Source organism: Syngnathus scovelli, chromosome 13 (genome assembly GCF_024217435.2).
Source record: "Syngnathus scovelli strain Florida chromosome 13, RoL_Ssco_1.2, whole genome shotgun sequence".
Lineage (NCBI taxonomy): Eukaryota > Metazoa > Chordata > Actinopteri > Syngnathiformes > Syngnathidae > Syngnathus > Syngnathus scovelli.
The window spans coordinates 11,140,175-11,166,392 of NC_090859.1; the positions used below are offsets into that span (position 1 = coordinate 11,140,175).

Sequence of the window (26,218 nt, forward strand, 5' to 3'; positions counted from 1 at the left end):
GCATGTGTGGCCCGTAGCCCCATTGCGAGCTTCCTTAATGGCTCTTGTGCTCATCATCACCTGTTGCAGCACAATAGCAGCACCGGGACTGAACGGTCGGCCGCGTTGTTTGCGGCAAACCAGTCCGGTGGCATGCGTTACTACCTCCGGAGCCTAATGTGAAGGATTTGTCTGCACGACCCCATAAATGGCCACCAGCTCCGGGCGGCGTGATCGCAAATGCCTCAGATGTGGACCATGTGTCAAAAGTCTTTAGGCCTTTACGTGCCACCGGGAGATAAGCACCCCCCCACCCCCCCCTGTCAATCTTCCTAACATGAGGCTTTTACTCCAACCGGTTTTGCGTGCTAAAAAGCAAACAATAGCAAATCAGGAGCAGAGAAAAATCCCGAGGTTATTTGTCGTCAAGTTAACGCGGTATAAATACGCGGCCGACGCGTTCCGGGGGGGGGGGGGGATTGCGGTTTAGATTTAGAGGCCGGGGAGGCGGCACCCTCGTGACGTTGGCCGAGCCCCGGCGTCGGCGGCCACTTCAGTCGCTCGCCACTTCCTTGAAGTCGCCAGCTTTTCTCTTTGTTTGTGTCGGTCCATCCTCTCGATCCTCTTTTAAGAGGATCGAGGTATAAAGCGCCGCATTCCTCCACCGTCTTTGGGGCTAAGAGGTTGAGGTGGCTCGGCTCTCTCGGGGGGTTAAGTGGGATAAGTGCGTGGCTCATGTCAAGCCGGCTGCCCCCCAATAGTTTCTGGAAAATTTGCAATGGGGTCAGATTGGATTACTGTGTTTTGGTTTTTACATGGAGACAGAGGAGCTTTGAAATGGAAAACCATAAGCGGAAAGGCAAGTGCCATGCAGTCTGAAAGGCCAAAAAGAAAAAAAAAAGCGCCGCTAATTTCTTCCGATGGCACGGACAAACGTGGGTCGTCCGGGTCAATTTCGAATTGTGCTGCCTCGCATATACATACGTGGCCAGAAAGTTGATTTTTGTCCTGTTCTCAATTCTGACTGGTGACCGGAGGGTCAGTCAACTTTGTATGTTACACTTTGTCTGTGTTGGTTGCCAATCGTCATGTGTACCACGTGACTCGCTGCTTAGCGGAGTAGGCAAAGTCTTCATTTAGAATTTTGAATGCATTTATTGTCACTGTAAAAAACATAAAAAAATTTGATATTTAAAAATGGCCTCTCAAAAGCAGCAATACAATAATACGCATTTATCTATTTATTTATTTATTTTTAAGACAAAAGAGCTTATTTCCATGCCACTAGCATGTTTCCATAAGGTGCCTCTTGCTACTTTTTTTTTTTCTCCTCCCTTTTTTCCCCCCTCCTGCTTCTGTTGAAACTTGACCTCCAGTTTCTGGGTGAATTCACGGTTTTGTCAGTAGCGAGAACAACAATTTTTGAAGTGTTCGCGGCGGCGGCGAACTCAAGCGGCGGCAAAGTTGAGTGCGGTCAATTGAATCTCCCGCATGCCTCTGTCGCCATGAATGCACCACGACTGCCCCCAACGACAGCCCCCCCCCTCTCCACTCGCCACCCCAACACACACTCCTCAGGCCTTAATATCTTAATATCTTTTAGCTAACGACCTTTCGAAGTATTTTAAACATAAACATCCTGTGAATTAATAATGCTTTGTATAATAATGTTTTTATTGCGATTTGAATTTTTGGCTAATGTTTTAGCTAACGCAAGGCCCGCTTGGGCCCCTACGAATGTAACAAATGCTCAAACGGGTCGAATTAAATCCTGGCGTTGGCCTTTTGTGGCTGCGGGTCATATTTTACTGAAGTAGACGCTGGCATTTAATAGAAGCATGCTCATGGTGGGAACCAAGTTGCGGCCACCGTGCGTCAACAGGTTCATTTGGTTATGCACTGACAAAGCACGCTGTTAACCTTTAGAGCCCCTCATTCTAATAGTCTATTAAAAAAGAAATTTTGGGAGGGGGGGCTAATGCCAGATCCCCAGATGCACTCGGCTATACGCACCCGACATGCGTTTAAATATCCTTCCTTTAGATCTCTTATGAGTTAAATATGACTCACTTTCAGTCCCCCCCACCCCTTTTGGTTTTACTAGCTGTGTTTGGCTTTACTGCTTTTTCATGTTCAAATTGCATGTCCCGTCAGGAGACTTGTGACATTTGAAATACGACGCCGGGCCGTATTTACTGAGCTAGACAATACACGAAAGCCACATGAAAATCAAAATAAGTCGGATGCGGTTAAGAGCCGTGCCCTCATTTATTGAATTCCCCACAGATGTTTTGCATGAAGACATTTTTGGGGGGTAATGAGGAGGGGAGCGTGTTTGGACGTAAGTTGAACCTGGGTGCCTTTCTTTTCCTTGACTTTGTGTGTGTGTGTGTGTGTGTTATGTGATTCAGGAGCGTCGGCGGCCAGGGCACGGAAGAGGCTTGAACGCGTGCAGCTGCTGCATTAAGTTTTCCCCATCAAAGCGTGGGGTGATGAATTGATGGTCATTTGTGGTCATGCTTGCCTTCATGGCTCCCTTTGAGGCTCCTCAGCACTCCTCCGGTAAGAAAAAAAAAAAAAAAAGTTCATTTGATGGAGTTAGCGATCTCAAATATACGTTCTACATTACATTTTGACCCTTTTTTTGGTCGTAAAATGTCTCGTTTCATTGTGAACACTTAGGCCTACTACACCATTGTATTTTAACATTGGCTTTGTGGTTGTACTTGGAGTGATAAGTACAGATTTTTCTTTTGTGCTACTTTGTGTAAAAAGTGTGAGAACCACCGCTCTTGAGGTTGTTAGCTCCCCTCGCACCGTTGGAAGTCTCCCCCCCCTACCCCTCACCCTTCACAAAATGGTGAGCTCCAAAGTGTCATGTCTGGCGGCGCTCATGCGGGCTCCACCATGCAGCCTGCCGCCGCCACACAGACCGGGACACAAGCCCTAACCAACCAATTAAAATCCGATTAGGAAACATCTTAGTTAGAGAAAGGACCTTTTGCCGGCCCGGGGTCAGCCACCTAATAAGATCCATGGCCTATATAGAGAAGCTGCAGACCTTCACAAATCCTCCTGGCGACCGAGCGTGGCCCCGGAGACCTCTTCTGGCCCACATCGCGCTTTAATTGCTCACTGTATTTAAAAAGAAGAAGGTGGGATTCCAGTTAATTAGTCGGGGGGCTGGACATTATACGACGTGGGGTTTGTTAGCTCCGATTTGGGCGCCGATCAGCTTTTGTGCGCGCCAAATGAGAAGTGAGTAGCGAGCCGGCGATACACAGTGTGCCTGTGTGGACTGGCGGCAGTCTCCATTCATGGGAAAACCTTAAAGGAGCCCCGCGTTATCACAGGACCTCATTATCTCATGTCTGCAAGCATCCTTTGGCAGCGCGTCCTAATCAAGAGGTGGCGCAGACCTACTTTGCAACAACTTTTTTGCGTCACACCCTTTGCGTGATCGGAGGTGTTGCACGACCTATGCGTGGCGTGATCTGCCCGTGGATCGACTTGGTTTGGTCAAATGACCGCTAGCCGCTCGGCTCATTAACGAGTGAAAGGCAAATAACGCCCCGCCCGCCCGCCTCTCTTTGTCATAAGCTAAATCCCAGCGACAGATGTGCCATTGCGCAGAAACAAATTCTCTGATATTCATATACACGTTTATAAATGTATTTACCTGGAGGTGAGTGGTGTCACCCCAAAAAAAGGCTAAATGGAGAGCAAGATCTCAGGAAGAGATTTACACCTGCCTCTCTGCTGCCAGAGAAGAAGCCTATAGGCTACAGAGATGGCCCAGTGGAGCCAGCTTGTCTGGGGCCTCAGCTTAGAGCGCCCCCCCTCCCCCTCCTCCACCCCATCACCACCCCACCCCGTCGCCCTCCTCCCCCACCCTCACTCTTTGCTTCCTCCTCCCTCCGCTGTGGATTAAACAACATCATAAAAAATGACCATCAACGCACACACTGTAAACAGATTACTCTGCTCGGCGCCTGGCGCACAAACTGAGGCGCTTAGGGCAAAAAAAGAGAGAGAGAGCGAGAGAGAGAGAGAAAAACTAGCGCGCGGCCGATGCACAAGCACCCGCTCCCCACCCTCGCACTCTTTCTCTCTTTACCACCAAGCCAACGTGCACGCGCGCACTTCCAGGAGACACTTCCCGGTTATGTCACTTGTCTTTTTACGAGCGTTGGGACAGTCTTTAAGGAGGCAAGCCGCTTTTTTTCTCCACTTCAACCTTCTTAAACTCACATTTGGAGCTTTTAATGTTGTCTTTGTTTATCAACGCTGACTGCACACTTGATTTTAGGGCCGGTTAATAAATACAACCAACCAAATTATGTATCTTCAAGACATGTGTCTTTTTAGGCCACTTATTGCTAGGCGGAATTAGTTTTGCATCAATATTTAATCCAAAATATTCCAGGAAAAAATGCTTCAAATAATTTCCAAGGTGCTTTGTATTCAAATGAAATATTAGATGTGAATCCAACACATGGTTTCAGCCCTGCTCAAATGAATGTCACGGCCAAATTAATGTTTTGTATTAAATATAACACTCTTTTAAATAAGGAGAAATAGGGCCATCTGGTGGGACACTGCCCCCGTTATTAATTACACAAGCACGAAAAAGTGACCCCTTGTCATCCAAATCTCTACTCTATATCAATTATGAAATACCAGCCCCAGAAAATCATGGTGCGTCTATTCGTTACAAAATTAAATCAAATTTAAATATAAGAATATTCCATACACTAACTTTACAAGCACATCCTTGCTCTGTATTAAATATAAAATAAAGTGTATAAAATAGAATAGTGCCATCTGGTTAATTTCATGACTGCAGCAGCGCTCTGTATTAAATGTAAAAATAAAAATTAAAAAAATCCAAATGTAGCTTTAAAAAGTTGAATCCCTTTCACTTACATATGTAGCCCTCATTTGCGCATGCGCACACACACACACACGCACGCACGCACACACGCACGCACGCACACACACACGCACACACACACGAGGGAGAGTGTAAAGGGTGTGTCTGAAGCTGCTTAAAACAAATCAAATAGAAAAAGAATCCCCCTTTCTGGATGCAAATCCCTCTCTGCTCTGATTTGTGCAAAATAAAGTCTTCACATGGAGCTCGTTTGAACGCGGGGGCCTGCAAATCATCAGGCTGTCAGCGTCGCAGATGCTCGGCGAATCGCTGGCATTTTACGCCGCTCCGACTTTTGCACAACCTCCTCGGCCTGCTTTTTGTCTTTTGACGATACGCAAAGCCCGGTTACTCCAGTTAGCTTCGTAAAATCCATATCATAATCTGTCGCTCGTATGACGGAAGGTAGCGCCGAGTTCGCCGGTCGCTTTCAGTAAATCCTCCTTTAAACAGCAATACTAGCATGATTGATTATTTGCTGAGCCAGCACAAAAGCGTTAATGGAGGAGCTTTTAGCTTAAACAGTGATATGCTGGCGGCTCCAGCTGTAAATTATCTCCAGATTTCTTTGATTTTATTATTTTCTTGTAAAAATAAAAAATAAGGTCATATTGATTTAACAGTTTTACACGCATCCTGTCGTCGTAAATACTTTGGGAAGTCGAATCGCAGTCGTCATGTAACGTCAATCGTTGAGCAGCGTCATTTAGGAGCGTACGAGGATTGCGGCCACGTGGGAATCCAGCGAGGAAGGAGGACGGTGATTTCCAAAAAGAGCTCAGCCCATTGAATGACAAAAGGCAGCCTACTCTCGCTTCTCCTTGGCTGGCTCACATGAAAGGAAAAAAAAAAAAAATCCAAAACAAAACAAAAACTCCACAACAACAAAGCAGGGAGAGGAAGCAACCAGATGTGATTTATTTTATATCCGACCAAATCATTTAAATCTGGCTATGGAGAAATATTGATGGGAAGTGAATTTCCTCGGTCGGAGATCAGATTGTTTTCTGTTGGGATCTCCGATTTCTCGGTCCGCCGGCGTAAACACGCTGACGTTGATTATATTAGTCAGAAAAAGACACCATTTACAACACTTTACACAAACATCATTTTGGGGAATGATTACGCGGCGGCCTCCGCCCCCATTGGCCCCCCCGCTTTGCACGCCACTGCTGATCAGAAGTAGCTGATCGGATCAGTGGAAAGTCCAATAATTGCCTTAAAATAAACACAATTTCATGTGCAATCACTTACAAAAATGGGAGGATTTTTTGGAAATATTGTCAAATAAATCACAAGCATGGAAAAATAATTAAACGCAACGAATAATCCAAATCCTTAAAGTGCTACGTTGCGACTTCTCCTGTCCATCAATGATTTTTTTTTTTTTGTGTTATTTTCCCATCTCCTCAATAAATAATTCACCGCTCATAGCCCGCCCCGATGGCCCCACATGCACCGATCTCTCAGTTACAAGCATCCTGGGAGTATAAGGCAGTACAAACGCATCCTTAATAAACAAATACAAGATGGCGAGCGGCTCTGGTTTCACTGCTGAAACATCCTGTCTCTCTCTGCCGGGCCCAAGTGGCGTCGTCGTCTGTATTCATTATTGCCCAATTTCAGCCTGGACGTCACATGATTTCCACGCCTCTTATGAAATGCATATTTGGTATGATGGAGCGCATTAATTAGACCTATCCACTTTGTGTACACTACACCCGAAACATGATCTAGTCATGATTCCTTAACCTCGATAGTGTGTGTGTGTGTGTGTGTGTGTGGTGCTAAAGCAAAGACCACAATCTCTTATTTTTTTTCATCCCAATCGATTTCAGGGTTATTATGAAAAGACATTTAATCCTGTTTGCCTTCGCTTACTGCTTCAGAACAAGATCATCCACTTTTAAAATGACAATTAACAATAGTTGCAGTTTAAATGATACCGCTTTATGGCGTTTAGAAGTTGTATATTGTTATGATAATACATTTTAAGACTTAATAAATATGTATAAGTCAGCAGTTGGAGCAGTGAGTGTCCTGCTGCTTGCCAAATAGTGAGCCCACATCTAAATGTATCTCCAAGTAGTTTGAACTTGCCAAATAGTAAACCACACTCTTTGGTTTGTCAAGTAATTCAGTAATTATTTTTTGTATTGTTTGTTTATGAGAATGTTTAATATTTGTGTTTGTGCATTCCAGCATTATTATCTCCATATATTGCTAAGCCTTAATCTGCAACTGTAAACGACCTACTTTTTGCCAAATACTAATCTCACATCTTTAACCTAGAGTAGCTTGAACTTCTTTTGTAAAGTGGGATTTTAAAAGTATTGTTCGTAATATATGTGACAATGCTATGACCTAAACAGGATGCGAGCTAGCAAGAGCTGAGAATGACCTTCTGCTTGCCAAATAGTGAGCCTCCATTTAGCTCAATCATGAATCCTGAATCTCCGTTTGAATAACCCAGTTTGGTCACTTTTGGACCCGGCGCTGGGTTAGTGACAGTATTTCACCCAATTTCGGTTATTTATAACCCGGCAGTTGTGACAGTACACTATTGGCTCCATCGATGTGTCATGTGTGACCATCTGTGTGCCTCCTAAAAACGAAAGATTCAAGGTCCAGTGAAAATTGATCCGCTGATCCAAAGTCTGTTTCTCTCTCCAGTCCGAACAGATCCCGGCGGAGCAACCCGATATCACGCCGGCAAGATGACCAAGTTCAGGGCCCGCCCGTCGCATCCTCCTCCCGCCGCCGGCCGGCCAGTCGGCCGCGGGATCAATGGAATACCGTCGGGATACGAGGCGGGCCGCGCCCACGCGCTCGCCAATGAACCGTATGATTGGACGTCGTCGACCACCGCCGAGGCTTTCATGCAAATTGATGAAGGTAATTTGAGCCGATTAAGTGCAATTTGATTTGCGTTAAGAGCCATCCTTCTTCGGCTCCCCTCTCGCTAATCCAAAACGGTTTTGATTAATAGTTGAGGATGCGATGAAGTCATGTGATCAAGTGCACTTCAAACGAGTCGTGCGGCAGCTGTTTGTCGTTGGGGGGGGGCGGCCCAAAGGAAGCAACGGTTTCCTTTTTATACTCACAAGTGAGACATGCAAATTTTTATGACAACTATCCTTGACTTTAATCGATCCCACACTGTCAGATTTAGCTCGGATGGACGCTCGTTTAGGTGTCATGTAACGCCGTCGATGCTGATCATTTCAGCAGATTTTTGTATTTTAAAATGATGAGGCACCACTTAACTATAATTTGCCAATTTGTAAGCAACTTGTCGATAGGCAAGAAAACATGAAGCCCAAGCTTAAGCGATCGTAAAAAAATTGCGAGACACATGACCTGTAACAGGAGGAGGAAGGAAATAAATCCAAAAATAACAGCGGGAGTTTTTTTTAATACTTAGTAGAGTATTACCAAATTACAAAAAAATTAAATGGCTACTCTGTATTAAATATAAAGTGCATTTTGAAACACACACATACAACAGATCAATTGAATAACTACTCTGTATTAAATCTAAATTCTACAGGTATATTTTTTTCAAACGACTGGTGTCAAACCAAAGCTCCATTCAAATTTGCAGCACGCCTGAAATCCGTATTGTGAATTCAACAAAGCGGGTTGCCTTAGCGTGCTGAGTGTCCTCTGTGCGCTTTAACACGCACGCATAATTGCCAAGAAACAAGCGTGCTGGTGACCATTGTGTGAGTGTCCCGCTTGTTACGTGCCACCCCGAGCGTCCGCGTAAACTCCGCCTTACCTCTTCAGAGCGGCCCGGCGCGGCGGCCTGACTCAGTGAAAAAACAATCTGAGGAAACGGGGAACAATCCCAGTTAGGCTCCAAACGGGCCGCCGTTTAAAAAAGAAAAAAAAAGGGGGGGGGGCGGCTTTGCTCCCCTCATGCCGTCAGCTTTAAATGTATGGCGCGATGAAAGATCAATGCGCCGCCCCTATGCCTGGTGTCGGGCGCTATACGCCAGGAAGTATGGGGGGGGGGGGGGGGGGAAAGCCTCTCTAAATGTTGCCAATGCTTTGCGAGTGATTAGTGGAATTTTGTGTGTGTGTGTGTGTGTGAGAGAAGGCTTCCATGTTATCTCATACGCACGTCAGGTCGAGAAACGTTGACTGGTTCCAGCCCGTGGATCATATTCCAAACTCATTTCGGGCCTACATTCCCCACCTAGCCTTACCTCTTTAAAAGCCCCCCGCCCCTCCTTTGCTTGCTCCCGTTCTGAGTCTTCTGGATCTCCTGCAGTAGTAATGTGCTCACTTTTTACCCCTTTGCACAAAAAAAACCCCAAATTCTGTCTCGGCTGTCAGCGCTCTCAATGAGAAGCCGGGGTCCCTCTTTGCCAGGCTAGTAGGGGGCACCGGTTTTCCCAGGGAGAGCAGTAGGCCGGTCCTTACGAAGGCCCGATCGCAGACACCTCCGCCCCTTCTGGCAGGAATGCAAACGGCCCCCTGTGGGAGGAGAAGAAGAAGAAGCAGAAAAAGGAGGAGGAAACAGGCCGACATGAAGGGGAAGCCCAATGAGGGGAAAGAAAATAACCAGTGAGGGGAAAGTGAATGAAGGGCAAGGGAGAGGGGAGGAGCGTGGCAGCCAACGCGCCAATGGCGGCGCGGGAGTCTGGAGAGCGCGTAGCAAAACAAACATGGCATTAGACGGCTTAAACGCTCTTCCGACGGCAACGCTCGGCGGTCGTCGTTGGCTCCCTGCACTCTCGCCGTTGAAAAAGGTGATGACAGCTCGCAGATATCACGCCGGCAACGATGTGACAAGAGCACAAAAGGTGCTAACGGCGCGTGTAAAATCTGGATCCGAAACGTACGCTACTATACATGAAACCATCTCGCGTTTTGATCTTTTTAGGCCGGTGTGGTTCGTATTCTTTCATGAGCCCCCTCTAGTGGTAGGCAAAAGTATCACTGAAATAATTGTTCGAGTTAGAGTAGCTTAAATAGATTTTTGTCAGCAAGTGCACTACATTTTGTTCAGTATACTTCAGTTGTATTTGCTTGATTTAAGTACTGAGGGGTAATTTTTTAAATAAAATATTAGGCCTCACAGTAATTTAAAAAATTCACTGAAGCCTTATGTTATGATTATATATATATTATATATGATCATATATTATATATTATTATTAGTATATTGGATAAAGAAACTACAAAACCAAACCAAAACAATTGAAAGTGTCATTTATTCATTTATTATAACTTTTATTTATTCGTAACATGACTTTTTATTTCATGTAGAACTTATTTAAAGAGCGTGCTCATATTCACATTTTAACTGAAAGAAATCTGCCTAGCAACAGTGCCAAGTGACACGCTAACCCATAAATGACCATAAAAAATAATTTGCACAATTCTGTTAAAGCGCACTATACTTCCCTGACTTAAGTGGTTGGCTCCCCACTATTTTTTTCTTTCTCCTCCCGTTTGAAAATGCCACTGATTGACTGTAAAACTTTCACATGCACACGCCCTCCAGACCTCAATGTATGTTTGAGGTAACGCGGCACAGGATGTTAACATATTAAATGTACCGCAATTATCGGGGATGTGGAATATTCCCACACTCTCTCATGGCGGAAATATTTACTTTTTCTGTATTTTAATTTGTTTTCACGCGCTTTTCTTCTTCATGCTAATGTGGAATTCTGACACACCGGCTGCTAGCTTGCGGTTGTATGTCAATGCAAATAACGTCGTCTGTCAGGTGCAGATTGGGGTTCGGGGTTCATCCGCAGTTCAGCCCCGAGCATTCCACGCAATCTTTACATTTTCATTCACTCTCGTTTGCCCTTCTGTTGCACTTCTTTTATCCCTCCCTCTCGCTCTGTTTTTTTTTTTTTCAAGCAATCATTTCTCCAGTCTTGACACTTCAGACAAGTATTTTATGCCCAGGAGTGATGTGTGTCACAAATGAGCAATTTGTATGATTTGTTTGTGCTATGCTAGCATCTGTTAGCCTGTTTATTGTGGTTGACATTTTAGGTTAGCATTAGCGCAGCATTAGCATAGGTTAGCTTGTGGATTTTGGTGTTTATTTTCAAATTGACAATGTGAGCAACATGTTTGTAATTGGAATTTAGAAGGAACAAAAAATATATATATATATATCTCCCAGTTTTATTATATCAAAGAGGCCAAGGGTTCATTTCCATCAAATGTCCAAAAATAAAACTCCCCTGAACTATTGTGCAGCACGCACACAATGATTTTTGCTTTTTACTCAAATGGAAATTTAAATTTTAAATGAGAGTAATGAATGCCTATGAAAATATCATGATGATTTTTACGAGCAGGCCTTTTCCAAAGTTGGAGATAAATCATTAAAACGGCTTTCATTGTCGACAAAAATGATGGATTTTCAAAAGAATAAATCCGTGCGGTTGTGATGACTTTTTGGCGTGCGGCACGCACGACAGGCACATGTTCGTCTGTTTGCTTAATTCCTCCCCCCGTTCACTCCTAAAAGTCAAGCTATAATTTCTATATAAATAAATTTTGATAGGACCCAATTATAATGTTTTCTCCCGTCTTCTGAAAACCCCCCAATTTAGGCAAAAGAACATTGGCCTTCTTGCATCTGTTTGTTGGATCAGAGCGGCTCGGATCAACTTATTGCAAGCACATGTGACTTGGTGAGTGTGTGCATGGCCGCAACCTATGTACTCCCCCGCCCCTCCTTTAAGATGGATCCCGGCCATCATTAATGCAAGCCCACGGCAAGCGCATGTCTACACAAGTTTGCACGGGACGCAAACATCTGGCTCCTTCCGATTTGTCCGGGTTGCCTTCCCGCAGACCTGCCTTCACTCTTTCCCTGGCGTGCTTAAGGGGCCGAGCGGTATTTTGCGCTTTCGGGAGAGAGGATGTGATGCTGCGGTCGCCGCGGCGATGAACTTCAAAGAGCTCGGGTGGGAGGAGGAGGGGTGTCAGTCATGAGCGGGCAGAGGGCAGAACTTAGTCAATGGCAGGGATTTGTCGCCTAATAGCCCCTCTGGGGGGACTTAAGTTCTAATTTCAGAGGTGCTGAAAGTAGGATTTTATGGAGTATGCGCGTTCACATGCTTTTTTCATTACGCGGCGTCTAATTGCGGCGATAATGGCCAAAAGGCTGGCAGTGTGACTTTAAAGATGAGCGGGTGTTGCGAAACAAGCCTTTAATCTCTTAACCTACCGTATTTCCTCAAGTAGGTGGCGAGGGGGACTGCTTAGTGGCCGTATATTGGACATAAGATGTCTTTTTGAGAGGACACTTTTATTTGCATTCCTTTTTATCCCATAACTTTCAATCATTCCAAAATTTTCAGTCATTATAGTAATATTATGAATGATATTATCATTCCAACAATATTTCATATTGTCTTTCATTTTTCACCAATTACACTACACATCATTCATTATTATTTATTCCAGGTTTCCATCTCTTTTTCTTAATTCAGCATTTCAGTGGACCGAAACCATCCCAAACGGATGGATGGACAAATGAGAAGCTTTGATTGACGTCATCACCCCCACGTTGCAATTTGTCGAGCGTCGGCGATGATGTCACCGCAAGGGGCGGCCTGTCGCGCAAGTAAATCCTGTCCACGTTAATATTGACGTTCCCCTTCGCTTGTCTCTCCATCAGCAATAGATTTAATGGTCACTTTCCGCATGCTTATTCAGCACGGAGGGAGCTGGGAAAACCCTCGGAGGGCCCAGAGCGTAAAAGAGAAATAAGTGGAGAACGCGCACATTTGTTTTGCCCATTTGACTGACGAGCGCGTCAGACTTCTAGACGGGACGTGCGTTCCCGTCGCCGGCGGCGAGCAGAAATGCACCTTTAAAAGGCTTGCGGTCGGACTGGTTATAGAATCCTCGTGCTTGTCAAAGTCGCTCCTCCGCTTCCTGTTTATCTTTTCGGCATCTCCTCGACTTCCTCCTGCCATTCCTGACGCCGTGCCTCTTTTGTTACCTCTCTTACGAAAACCCCATCTAATCGGCCCAGTTGAAATCAATCTCGTGCAATTATTCACGGGAAATGTTTGCCTTGGCTGCCAACCAACACCAAGATCTGAAATTGGAGGGGGCCGTTGCGGGGGCGTGTGTATGTGCGTGCGTGTGTGTGTGTTTGTTGCCGGTGCAGATGTGCCGCCTAATCGCAGACGCCATCATGCAGAAACTATTCTTTTACAACCATTTCAAAGCATCTGCAACGAGTGTCACCGGGAGGTTAAATCAACTTTGAAATGGGATGAAAATGGCGAGGATTGCCCGGGCAAATTCCTCTGCCAAGTCATAGCCGTCATTGATACGTACCTCCTGCGAATTCTTGAATTTGGTCATAATTGAGAAATTTTAAGGAAATATGCCCCCAAAAAAAAATAACCCTGCCAAAATGCACCAAAATCTTTTTTGCAAAACTCATCCTGCTAACTAACATGAATAATTGTACTGCATTATTTCTTCATTGCTCCCCGATGACAGCAAAGCGAAAACAGAGCTAACGTGTCCTTATTCGAAGGCTTTCTGGGAAGGTATTGATTTTAGCCAATTGCAGTAACTAATTAGGCATTGGACAAAAAGAAAACCTGGAAAAAAAAAGTCTGCAGTTTCATGTTCCTGATAGAAAAACAAACTGAAACATTATAGGCCGGCCAAGCACCCTGCACATATATTTTATGTAAACAAGAGTTAAGGCAATAAATCAAGTCTCGATTGATTCACTCTTAGTCCGCAAAAAGGGCAAGTAGCCATCTTGGCTAACTTCAGTTGAAACGCTGTCATACTTCATCTTTGTTCAATCAATGAAGAAAGCTTATGATAGGTTATTTTTTATATATAATCAAAGAGAAGCATACAACACTATTATAATATAATCGCATAAATTGAGATTTTTAAAAGTCATTATTTTTTATAAAAATACAAAGGAGAAAAAAAAGTTGCATTGAGTCATCGGCTAAGTTTCTTTTTGGTCAAATCCGCCGAACTGATCACCGCCGCCTATCTCGAAGATGAAGTGTCATGACATCATCTCTAATTAACTGGCGGCAATACACTTGAAAGCTATCGTATTTCTACGCTCACGTTCAAGCTCAACCCAGCTTGACGAGCGACAATGACGTAAAGACGTACTGATTGGTCACAATAGAGGTTGACACTAGCCGCTAGTCACATGACAGCTTCTCAAATAAAACCCCAAGGCTCAACCTAAAGCACCCTGCCGTTTTGATGTGAATACATCACACACGCAAACAAAACCTGCTTTTACCTCACGGTTACTCATCCAGAGTGCCTTGCGTCATGAGCGGCCCGGCTCAATAAAATTCTTCTCAGAACCGGCCCGTTGTGTCGCACACTATCTTGACAAATCTGTCTCATGGTGTCCGCTTGCCAGAGATAGTAAGCCCTCATATTGGAGTATTGTTATAAACAGAGAGCACATTGTCGTGAGGAAAGCTTCCCAAGACTCTGAGGGTCGGAGGAATGTTGGTTTTGGCTTTTTATCTTCATTTTTTTTACACCATGTCCGCAAAAGTGTCGAAACGATTTTCTGCAACTTCTCCTATCATTGTCTCGGTCCAAACGGTCCATCCCGCTTCTCAAATACCTAACAGCAATCAGCGTCGCATTGACTTTTTTTTCCAAAGCGGCCTTCTTATCACCCAACGTGCTTCCGAGAGGTGAAGTAGCGTTAAAGGAAGCGGAGAAGATGTGTATCCATGCGTGTGTTGGCGCACTTGTATACTAATGAGTGTGTGTAGTCTTGTGTCTGGCCAGCCATGGCCACATCTGTTTGTCATGTTTGCACTTAAGCGCCTGCAGGAGCCACCATTCTAAGTGGAGACAGTCCTCTCTCCCAGTCTCTCCCTTTCCTCCTAATTACATTTGTTCGTTAATCCATTTTTCTGCCCTCTTCTCCTTCTCTTGTTTACGTTCTCGCTCCGCTGGGCTTTGGCCTCCTCCGACCAGCAGACAGTGACCTTTAAGGAGATGCCAAAAGACTGTGCGTTAAGACAGCGTTAGCCCCTCCTTCGCTCTTTCACCGCACACACACTCACACACACACACACCAGGCTACCTACTCAGTCCCATCGTGGCCCCACAGTATCCCCTCAGGCCATCTCGGTCCGAGAGGCTAATGGAGTTAGCCTAATGTCTGCACAGCGCCAGTCATAAAACTGATTTGAGGCTGAAGGCTTGGTGCCGAGACCACCACTCTGCTTACAAAAAGAAAAAAAAAAGAAAAGAGCGATGGGAGTGAGATGTTAAAAGAGAGTGAGTGTGTCTTTGGAGTGGAGGAGGTTGGCTCGGCGGCGGCGCAGTGGGGCAGGCTGGCGTAACTAAGGCAACTGCAGACAATCTAATTGGTATTGACATCCTTGTCTCGGAGGAAATTTGACATCTAAGGGCAAATCATTCTATTTAGTCGCCTGAATAGTCTCCGAGGCGGGGCATGAGGAGCACAATCGCGCCACGCCGTTGTCCCGGTCCTCGCGTCTGGGCCGGGCTCTGCTACGCTACAATCGATCCTAATCCGATCGGGAGGGGAGGAAGAAGAGAAGCAGCAGCGCCGGGGCAAGCGAGTAAAAAAAAAAAAAAAAAAACAGCAAATCAAAAGGTCTGTTGGGATCATAGTATTTATACTCACAAGAGAGAGTACAATTGGGGCGGCGGTCCGTAATGCACTTGTGTTGTGCTTAATGTATAGAAAAGCTCGGGCCGGGTAATGCTTGTGCAGCCAAGGTGGCTGGGCTTCAAAGAAATGTGCTTGCTTTAGCTAAAAGACCGCCAAAGACCTTCATTCTGTTAGACCATCAAATATGGCTCCCACTCACGACACACACACTGATTTTATTATCCTCACTCCCCTGAGAAACTCATCTCATCCTCCTTTTGCTTTGAGTGACTGACCGTCAATGGGGACGAGTCAAGTGGTGCTGTCCATCAAGGGTGCACTGCGTCTTTTTTTTTTTTTTTTTAGGTTGCTTTCAAGTGCAGTCCAGGCCCTGCTCACTCCAATGAATCTGGTGGTTTTGCTTCTTTAAAAGGATGCATGAGTGCTTAGACAAGAGGTGGTAGAATTGTAACTTTTTATTTTTTATTTATTTTTTTACACCCCTAGAATCAACCAGTGGCAAATCTAAATATGATATAAATCTACTATAGTGACCCTCCCCCCCAAAATACTCGATATGAACATTTCTGCAGTCACCACTTTTCAGGAAATTGAAAAATCCTTTGTTAAGTATCTTAAAAATGATTAAAAAAAAAAAAAATCACCAAAATTTCCACTACATACCATTTGTATACTTCAAATAACAGAAACTTATACGAACATTTGTATGTTTTACATTCCTCTTAAAACCATCTTCTAATGATCAATTAACCTTTTTTTTTTTAATACGAGCAAAATCATTTTATCCACTCTAAACCTTTGCAGCAATTTTAGGATTATGCTAGCTTGTTACAATTCCAATTGCCTTGAAGGCAACGCTCAAAAGCTTAATTTGCAGATAATAACAGCGCCTGTGTCGCAAATCAAACACAAGCTGATTTCGTTTGGCGCCGAGTCAACAAAAACGTGTTTGTGAGTTTGCGCGCACATTTGCATGCTTTGCGGGTGGCTGTGCGTGCGTGCGTGCGTGCGCAGGAGTGCATGTGTGCAAGTATGTGATGAGGGTGTACAGAGGAGCTGATGGCTGCAGATATGTGTCCCAGACACTTAAGTCATAAAAGTGTGTCTCGGAGCCCCATGGCTGTGCAGGCCCTGGTGCCTGATGTTATCGCAGTGAAACAGTGGCCACTCTATCAGGACAGCAGAGTACAGAGGCATTCCAGCAACACTGCTTGGGGAGGGGGGTGGGGGAGATGGAGTCTGGGATGGATGCGCTCAGGCAGAAGGACTCGAGCGGGAAGCTACTGGATCGTTTACTGTGGCCGCCCGTGAGCACTTTTTTCTTCATATGAGAACTACAAAAGGAGGACGCCTTAAGATCCATGTAGCCTCAGAAATCAATTTTCACACTTAACTATTTTTGTTTTTATAGTATGTGCATGTGTATTGTTTTGACAGATGTTTTGCTTTGACTAGAAAAAAAAAGTACAATAGCTTAAAATAGCCAATGTTATAATGCTAATATATAAATAATACGACTGGCATGCTAACGGTTAGCATTGATGTTTTACAACACTGTCAATCTTTGCACACAAATGGTGGGACAACTCTTGTAGACAGATATCACTTTTCTCAGGCATCTATTTTTTATCCTCTATAAAAAATGACATTACTGCATCTTACGCAACCACTTACAGTATTTGTAAAACTCTTCTTTTTTTGTGTCTATATGATTGCACAAGACAGAATTCAAGAGAGCTATTTTGTGTATTTGTACCTGATTACTTTATTACTGTTAGTGTGTCTGTTTTTGTGTGAGTGAGCTGAGAGGGCCATCTGGAGAGTCCAGAAGTGTTGGGGTGGAGAGAAACCTGACAGGTTACATCTTCAGTAGCAGACCAGTAGCACCTCACAATAGCATGTCGCCTCTGTGCAGGGGTCAAAGGTCTCATGACAAAGATGAGTTGGATTTGAGGAAGGGGGCTGGATATGGTCTTCGATCAGCACCCCTCCAGCCTCTCTGTGCCGGCGATTGTCTCTGGCCCGGATTAGTTTTTGTATCCTGTTACAGGCGTTTGATTCCCGTGGAGTTAGGTTCAGCATGGCGCTGAGGGGCCAGCAGGGCCGCTGAGAGCCGGCTGATTTATGTCTTGCTGAGTGAGAGAAGCAGGTTCATGTCGGAGGTCTCCGGGCAGCCTGGTGTTGTGTGTGCGTGTGTGCGAACAAATGTGTGTGTCCCTCCGAGGCACCCCAAGCCAAACCTCGCGGCAGGGTGCCATGCGGCCTGGAACGGCCGCGTTTGTTTGACTTGCTCGCATGCCTTGAAGGGTTTCGCCGCGCTTAAAAATAATGACTGGCAACCAAAGAGGCGGGGTTTCCCGTCAGAGCGCCATGTCGATTGGCCGACGGGACGCCAAGTGATTAACAGCCACGATTTGCTGATTTCGCCGTTTAATCGATCAGACGGGCTTTGGCAGGCATGTGACATTTATTCACACAAAAGGCGGTAGCAAACTATCTAAAAATACACAAGTTAGCTAGCTAGCTAGCCCTTGGTATTTTGTTTTTCCTTCATGTTTTTTTTCCCCTATCTTGCTATATCACTTGATTTTTTTTTTAGACAGTTGAGATTGGAGATGATGATTTTATTTTTTTAATAATCGGTAGGGATTCTTCCAAGGTAATTCATGTTTAACGATCCATACAAAATGTGAACAAAATATAGTGGTTAACAAATGAACTTCCATAAAAGGTTGCAGCATTACAAGGATAAACTTGAAATACGAGAAGGGGGAAAATACAATATTACAGTAATAAGTACTTAAAGAGCCAAAAGAGCTTCTTTTGTTTAATTTTTATTTTTTTTTTTACACTAATGCTTTGGCTAATTAGCGTGTGGCGATAATGGCTAACTCTACGCTGTTTACTCCAAGGCCTCATGATTGTAAAGGAAGAGACACATGTTAAAACCTTTAATAGGACAAACGGTAGGATAAGCACTTTAAGAGATTCAATTTGATAAAACCTTGTACCCTCGGAGACAGTTCACGTACAATCTGATGGTTGCTTCTAAGAAGTGTCTGCCTTTTTTTCCCTTAGGCGAGGTCACACCGAGTACGCCCATAAACAGGCATTTATCTACTGTACTTCAACTGGCACCACTGCAACCACAGCTTTTTCTCACACTCTAAAGTGATGATACAATATTCGAAAGGAAGAGAGAGAATAAAGGTCTGTTTATTCTTGTACTAAAATAGATTTTGTCATTGAAAAAATTCTCCCACTGTTTTCCTACATAAGATCTTTCCTGACAATATTTGGGCTTTATCAAAATAAGATTATTAGCTAATACTCTGCTCGTAAAATACACTTTTAAAGAATACATCACATCCGTAAATCTATTTTTAAACTATTAGTATCTCACAAACATTTTTTTCTATATGTTTTCCTATTTTTTTTGTGATAGTCTGACTTTATTTTCATTAATCAAAACTATTTTCTTATTTCTGATTGTCTTTTTTTTTTTTACCCACCTCTGTATGGGCTCCTTGTAGTTTTATTTTTTTAAATAATTTGAGTAGCTTAATACACAAAATTATCAATTTGCTGAGTGTGCAGGGTCTGAAGCTTTGACGTGAAACAAACTGGATCTGATTCAGATTGGCGGCAGTGTAAATTAAATGTGAACTTCTCATTTAACAATAGCGATCTCTGTCAAATCCCATCAGCTCACTTGACCGTTTCTTGTCCTCAGCTCAGATCTCTTTACATTTTCTTCCCTCGGTCCCAAAACAAAACTTCTTTCATGTCAACGGCATTTTTCTTTCAAAGAATTTCGGTGAAAGTTGAGCTACTCGCAGAGAATCAATGACTTAATGCAGCCTGTCCTTATTTATGCATCCATATCCATCTTCCTTTTGAAATATGATGTGGCGATGATGGAGCCGCGCATATTCTCGACGGTGCATTTTCAAAACCGGAGCATCTGTCCGCGGGCCCGCCGAGCCATCTGGACGTGACGGGACGGGCAGAAGATGTTAATGCACTTCGTGATGAGAAAGGAGAACAACACCTTTGACCTTCGCTAGCCTTTGACCTCCGCATCCAATATGGAGCCACTGACGCTATGGGTTTCCTATATCGGGCATATGCCCGACGCCTTAAAAGAAATTCTTCATTTGCCACGCGTCGTTTATACAGCCGCGGCTGTGTTGTAAACAGCCCGGGCTATAAGAAGATAGATATTTACTCGGCGGGCTTTCTATTTGATTGGAACACGAGAAATTGACATGCAGATCCGATGGGTTGTTGTACTTATTGGCACCGATGCTAACGGAGAACGCTCGGTCGGTCGCTACCTGGGTAAAGTACAACTATTTGGCCGGAGTTGTTTTGCTTCGTGTCATCACTGCGAAAAGCTCGTGACTTTGTAAACCATAGCTGCATTTCCAACGACAACCACTTGGGAGGAGGGCGAAAGATTCCTCGCCCCTCCTCGTTGGCAGCCCACGGGCAATGACTGATCGCTTTTCCACGCTGAGATTCAATTACAAATTAGAGTGCACGTCACCTCTGACCTCTTCTTCCTGTATCACCTTGTCATGGGAAGCGGCTCGGAGCATATTTATGGCGAAAGAAATTTGCCAATGAGTTTGATTTGTAAAATGAAATGTATCAATACTATTGATAACACATATGTGATCAAATAGAAACCTTGGAAAGTTGGAAAACTAACTCGAGCGTGTTTGTCATGGACAGAATGCCGTTAGCGAAATGAAGATGTGACATCACAAACGCGAAACGTCTTGCCTACTTCTGGAGCCACCGGCTAAAAGTCCCGGGATGCATATCCAGTCATCTGACCGCTTCCGTGTGTGCTAAACATTGACCTTGTGACCTCTGCTCATGACCCTTGATCTGTGATGTTGACCCCCTTGTGCGGGAGGATGACTCTCTTGTATATCTCCGCCGGCCGTCTCCATTGACTACCTGCCAGGCACCTGCTCTGAGAAATGAAGCTGGGGGCCGATGCCTCTCTTGGGAGCCCTTTCGGGGGGCCGGGCCTCGGCCCCTTCGCATGTGAATGAGCTTTGAGTGGCCCTGGTAAACCAATCTCCCTAATTATCTATTGAAAGAACATTCTTTTTCTTCGCTTCGTCATTACCTTGATTTCCATCGGCCGAACGTAACGTGCTGGAAAAGAAAAGCAATGGGAGGGAGAAAAAAAAAAATGTATGCGGACTGGAAAGACACTAAAGGCAGCGAGTCTTCCCGTTTTCATTAAGGTTAATTGTGGGTCAAAGGGAGCAGATTTGAGATATAAATCCAGAATATGGGTTGCAGGTCAAGGCAGTGAGGAGATATTAAAGATGAGGATGTGGCCTTACGCTGCATTATGTCGCAATAATGAGCAATTTCAGGTCACATGATCACTTGGCCCCCAACTGCATCGCAGCCTGTTTGAATTCCGCACTAAGTGTGAATTTGAGGCTGACTTGGAAGTAGATTTTCACTCCCGGCCCATCCCACTCCCACAGAAAAAAAATCCCGTCCCAGTCCCTGACCACAGTTTAAGAAAAAAAAAAAACAATTTTGGAGGTCAGCTACATAAAAGAATGTGTTGAAGGACACAAAAAGACTCGCACGTGTTTGTCCGAGTGAGAGGTCAAGCGTGCTACTTTTCTGTAAAACTGACACCACAGTTATCAATGAAACCAAGTCTGCTAGCTTATTGCTAGCATATAGCGGCACGGCTAATGGAAGCTAGCAGAGATGTTATGTTACTTTTAAACTTTCAAAACTACTGCTACTTGACTAAAACGGAGCAATAACACATATTAAACATAGCACACAACAATACACAAACATATTCTTTCCGCTTTGTGGGACTGAACAACCAAAGGCTACAAACATTACAAAGACTGTCTGTTGTATCTCCAAAATGACAATTTTTTATCTTAATTGAGTGTTTATAGTGTTTCTGCAGCCCTAAGCAAAGTTATCGACAGCAGGGGAACAAAACAGCTTTTAAGAGTGGCAAAATGAAAGCAGAAATAACTGGAATTAGCAAGTGAACATTAAGAGGTCTTTCTGAGTAATGTTCTCTAAAAGCTGTTTATCTTAAATGAAACACCGAGTATGTTCTTTTTTATTTCTTTTTGTTTTGTGTGTGTTCTCAAGCAGAACAGAGCCACTTGAGGGCCAGCATCTTTCGGCCCGTTAATATCTTGGAGGGGTTGACTGTTCTCTGCGTCGGCCCCCGTTAGCATATTTCGAGACACATGCCGGGTCAAGAGAGAGCAGATAGCGGCTCAAGAGGAAGATCTAGGGGCTCTCGGCCCCGTTCTCGTGAGGCACTCGACGCTTGCGTGCGCACGCCGTGTAGCGGACGAGATAAGAGGCGAACAAAGTTACTTTGAAACTAAATTTAGTCGCTGACAAGCAGAGCTCGGTTTGCCGCGTGCTGAGTGACCCTAAATCAAAATATCTTCAAATTCGTGTTAATATGGGAAAATTTGAGTTTGAACTGGAAAGCCCATCTCTTAATAAATTTGAATTATCATTTGAGATGACTGTGGGGAAATTGCGACGTGATAATTCAATTTTAAATATCTCCATCTCCTCCAAGCGCCGAAAGCCGATGCTTCCGCCAGCATTGAGTCAAAACTGTTCCCATTTTCCATATCATAACAATGTTCGTACAGCGACCCGCAGTCATAGTTGATCCCCACTTCCCTTGTGACATGCACTCGCGACCCCCCCCGATCTCGTCGCGGCGCTCCAAACGACTGGTGATGTGACGACGTTCTCAGCAGCTGCGTCCCGGTTCGCGGCCCCGGCGTGGTTCCTGTCAGAAACAATAAGCAACTCGCCGCTCTGATCCCGAGCCTGTGGGCCCGGTCGTCTTCGGCGCAACTCCAGCCCGTGTGACATCACAGCTTTGGTGCAGACGAGCAGAGTCGGCTATTTTTTTTTTTGGGCAGGGGGACATTTAAGCGTGCCTCAATGAATACGTTTGGCGGAGATGTTGATCTTAGTTCAGTCAGATGTGGACACATTGATTTATTCTCATGGCTTTTGATTCAAAAAATTGAATAAATATAAATAATAAAACTCATTCAAACTTTATTTAAAAAAAAAGGGAAAAACTTGGCGATGATACATGACCGCATAAACTTTTGGCGCTTATTGTGTGCATGGGTTGCCCAAATATTAGTTGGCTACTAATCCCCCCCCACCCCTCCACCCCTCCCAGACAGTCACTTGGATCAATAAACTGGATCCCACCACTTTGCTACTGTTTTGTGCGTGCATGTGTGTAGAGTTCTGTTTATTTAAGCCCAAATGATTCACTAAGTGTTGGAATTCGGCACAAACTTTTTTCTCCCCCCCCTCCTTCTTCTTTTTCATCTTTCATGTCACACTCACTTCTCTTGAAGAAGGATATATTTTAAAAAGCTTGATCCTCTCCATGCTTTGTCAGAGACCTAATGAATCCCAGTCCTCTTGGGCAATATTTCAACTCCATCCATTCGAAGGGAAAAAGAGAGCCAGAGAGAAAGAAGTGGATTAAGATGAATCGGCGCGCCGCTATGATTCAGTATTCAGTGGCTAAAAACTTCAGTGCTCGTCACATTCCTGCGACTCCTTCACAATAAATGTGCTGAGGAGTGTGAAGGTTGTTTGATATTAGAAAAAGAAATATCTATATATTTTTTATTTTATTTATTTACCTGGAGGTGTATATATAATTATGATATCTCACTTTTAGCTGCAGGACAGCGTCATCCATGTCCTTTGACCTCCTCGGGAGGACTTCCCAAAGCTCGCTCTCTCCCTCCAAGTGTGCACAGACGAAGGTGAGGTGTGAGTGATGACACCGGGGGATGTAATCCCACTGACATCTGCTTTTAATCTGCAACATGAAAAAGTCACTCCTGTGACCCCCATTCGTGTCCCTCCCCGCCCCCCCCTTACAAGAAAAACCCATCCTTTGCTCCTTCACCCCGACGTCGCTCTAAAATCAAACAGTGGATCGGGTTACCTCGGAGCTTCCAGCGCAAATTTGCAATCAAACCTACACGAGGCCAGCGTGTATTCTCATCCTCGGGGAAGGGGGTCAAGAGTTTTGGACCTCGCCGTGTTCTGTGAAGAGGAGTGCGTGGCGAAGAGTGTGTGTGAAGGCGGGGGGACTTTCCAACGCATGAAGACGCCTCAGTTGAAGTATTTATTCAAGAATAATTGAGGGCAAAGCGGGCCAAAAAGCCTGGCGCGGGCGGATGAGCTCGCAGGGAGGATGTGGGTGATTGAAACATGGCCACAATTTGTTTTAACTGGCTGTAGGAATAAGCATGGCAGAGCTCTTTAGGGCCTCGCCAGTTGTAAATCTACAGCCTTTGTCGGTTCACAACCTTTCCTCTCACTCTTGATCTCCCTCTCACTCCCTTACGCCTCCCTGGGGTACGTTTAGCTGGGGAAATGGAGCTTTTCTTCCCTTTATTTGACTTCCTTGTCACTGGCAAACTTTTTTTTTTTTTTTTTTTTTCCACTCCACGCACACACACACACTCTCCTTGACCCATGTTTTCGCAGGACCCCAAACAGTCGGCATGGTGGGAGGACAAGGACACAACACAGAGATGCATTAGAGAAAATCGCTTCCCCCCTTTTCAGCCCACAAAAGGAAGTCGTGTAATTCGTCTGCTTTCTCTCCATCCTCCCCTGGATACACATGTAAATGCATTATCTTATAGCGGCCTCACACAAAACATGTGTTGTTCTCTATCTCACTGGGTGTGTGTCCACAACTGGAGTTTATTTATAGACGCAGAATTAAAGCTTGGCTTTGCTGATAAAAGTGCACTTTGAAATCCGGGGTGGGAATCCCAAGGAAAGCAAAGATACTCGCGTTGGTTTTGGAATTAGCATCGACCTGATTGTTAGCTAGCTCTGAAAGATCATTTTAATTCTACTCTTGCAAATAACAATTGGAAATGTTAATCTGGTTCGGAAGGTACGGTGACGAAACCTTATGAAGTTGTTCACCGCAGTAGAAATATGAAAGGTATGCTAGCAGATAAGCTAACAGATAGCCTACTTTCTTTGATTTCTTCTTCTATGTTTATTCACCGTGATATTTCGTCAACATCACCATCATTTACTTCAACGCTTTAAGAGTCGATAAATATATCCAGATGAATTACAGGCCGTTGTTGTTGTGCTTCAACACACTTTCACACTTTAAAATTTCCCTTTTCAATTCCCCGGAGAGCATGTTGAACAGGAACCAAACGCCTCTTCTCCAGTCCCGCCAACAGTCTGGCTTATGCGTCGTCACGTGGCCGGTTTCTTTACTGAGCTCATGAATTTTTGATGCTTTTGGTAAGAGGTGGTTTTCCTGTGTCCTCACTAATGGTGGCCCTTAAATGACAACTCTCACGCTAGTTGTCTCAATTATTCACAAGTGCGGCGTATCTGTGTGACATGCTCAAAATACAAGCCCCTTGTGCTAAAATGCTCATCATTATATTTGTACCGCTGCAGACGACCGAAAAAGGCAAATATTTACTCTAATTCTCACAAGGCGGCTCGAAGGCTTCGACTTATGGCACACTTTCCTTTTCTCCATCAGGTCCAGTCTTTCCCGTCCTGATCCCTTCCTCCCAGCGGAGGTGTGAGATGGGAAGCGCAGCGCCGGCCGGCCGCCGCCCGTTCCACACGGCTGCGTCCCAAAGAGCAGTGGGTCAGTACTCGAGGGTTTACTCAGGGGGGGCTGAGGTGTTAATGCTACATGCTTTAAAGAGCTACATGATGTCTTCACTTTACCTCTGAACGGCACCACGGGTAAAAGCTGGAACTAATCTGGGAGAGTGGAGTGAGGGAGGAAGTAATTGGTGAATGGATTCAGAGCACTGGGAGGAATTTGTGGACAGCCATTTTAGAAAAGACAAAAAAAAGGAGTATTTCTGGACTGGTTTGTCACAGTTTACAAACAAGAGCGTCATCTGCTTCCTTGTTTTGATCTGGGACTCTATTCTGAGGCCCGTTGTTGTGAATATGTGTTGTTGTTAGGCTGCGGCTATTTACATCTGATTATGTTTACATTCGACAAAGGCAGAATTGCAAACACGGCTGTACCTAATATTCGGACCCAGGCGCAAAATATGACATTCCGTCCCAAAATAAACCGAACGCACGCTTCTAACTCTGAGGTCATACGCGTAAGAGGTAATGAATGAAAACACATTTGCCAGCGAATCAATGTTTACAACCTTTGCGTGTTTATAAGAAGTTCGTCAGGGAAAAAAACAAAAAAAAAAACGCAATAAAGTAGCAGAAGGCAATATTGCGAGCCGTGAGGGATGCACGTGGAACGGGTCCAAGCGCTAATGTCACCTCCAGAGAGCCCGAGCGCAAATATTACACATGCCGGAGCGGCTTCGGAATGGGAGTGCTGTGTTTACGAGTGAATACGTTTGATTAAAACCCCGGTCGTGGAAATGACAGAGCGGCCATTTTGGAAGTGGCCGGCGACCCGGGCCGAACATGCGTGCACGCAAACAAAAGTGGCACTCGCACGCATACATAATGCCGGCGCTGCTTCTACAGCCGAGGGAAGTAATGAAAACAAATGGCAGAGTTCTTTTCCCGCTGGGACCCGAGGAGGAACTTAG

The 26,218-nt window shown here is 44.7% G+C and overlaps 1 protein-coding gene across 5 annotated transcripts in view; it reads left to right on the forward strand.

Moving 5' to 3' along the window:
* Positions 1-26,218, forward strand: part of LOC125979912 (uncharacterized) — a 182,661-nt gene that overhangs the window by 57,272 nt on the left and 99,171 nt on the right. For 3 of the 5 annotated variants that reach the window (XM_068652821.1, XM_049738784.2, XM_049738783.2), the window contains 3 exons: positions 2,391-2,541; positions 7,586-7,807; positions 25,177-25,287. In XM_068652821.1, the coding sequence (XP_068508922.1) occupies positions 2,496-2,541; positions 7,586-7,807; positions 25,177-25,287 (379 nt within the window). In that variant the 5' untranslated portion in view covers positions 2,391-2,495. Of the gene's footprint in view, positions 1-2,390; positions 2,542-7,585; positions 7,808-23,316; positions 23,405-25,176; positions 25,288-26,218 lie in introns of all 5 variants that reach the window. The other 2 variants (XM_049738782.2, XM_049738781.2) reach the window with 2 other exon arrangements.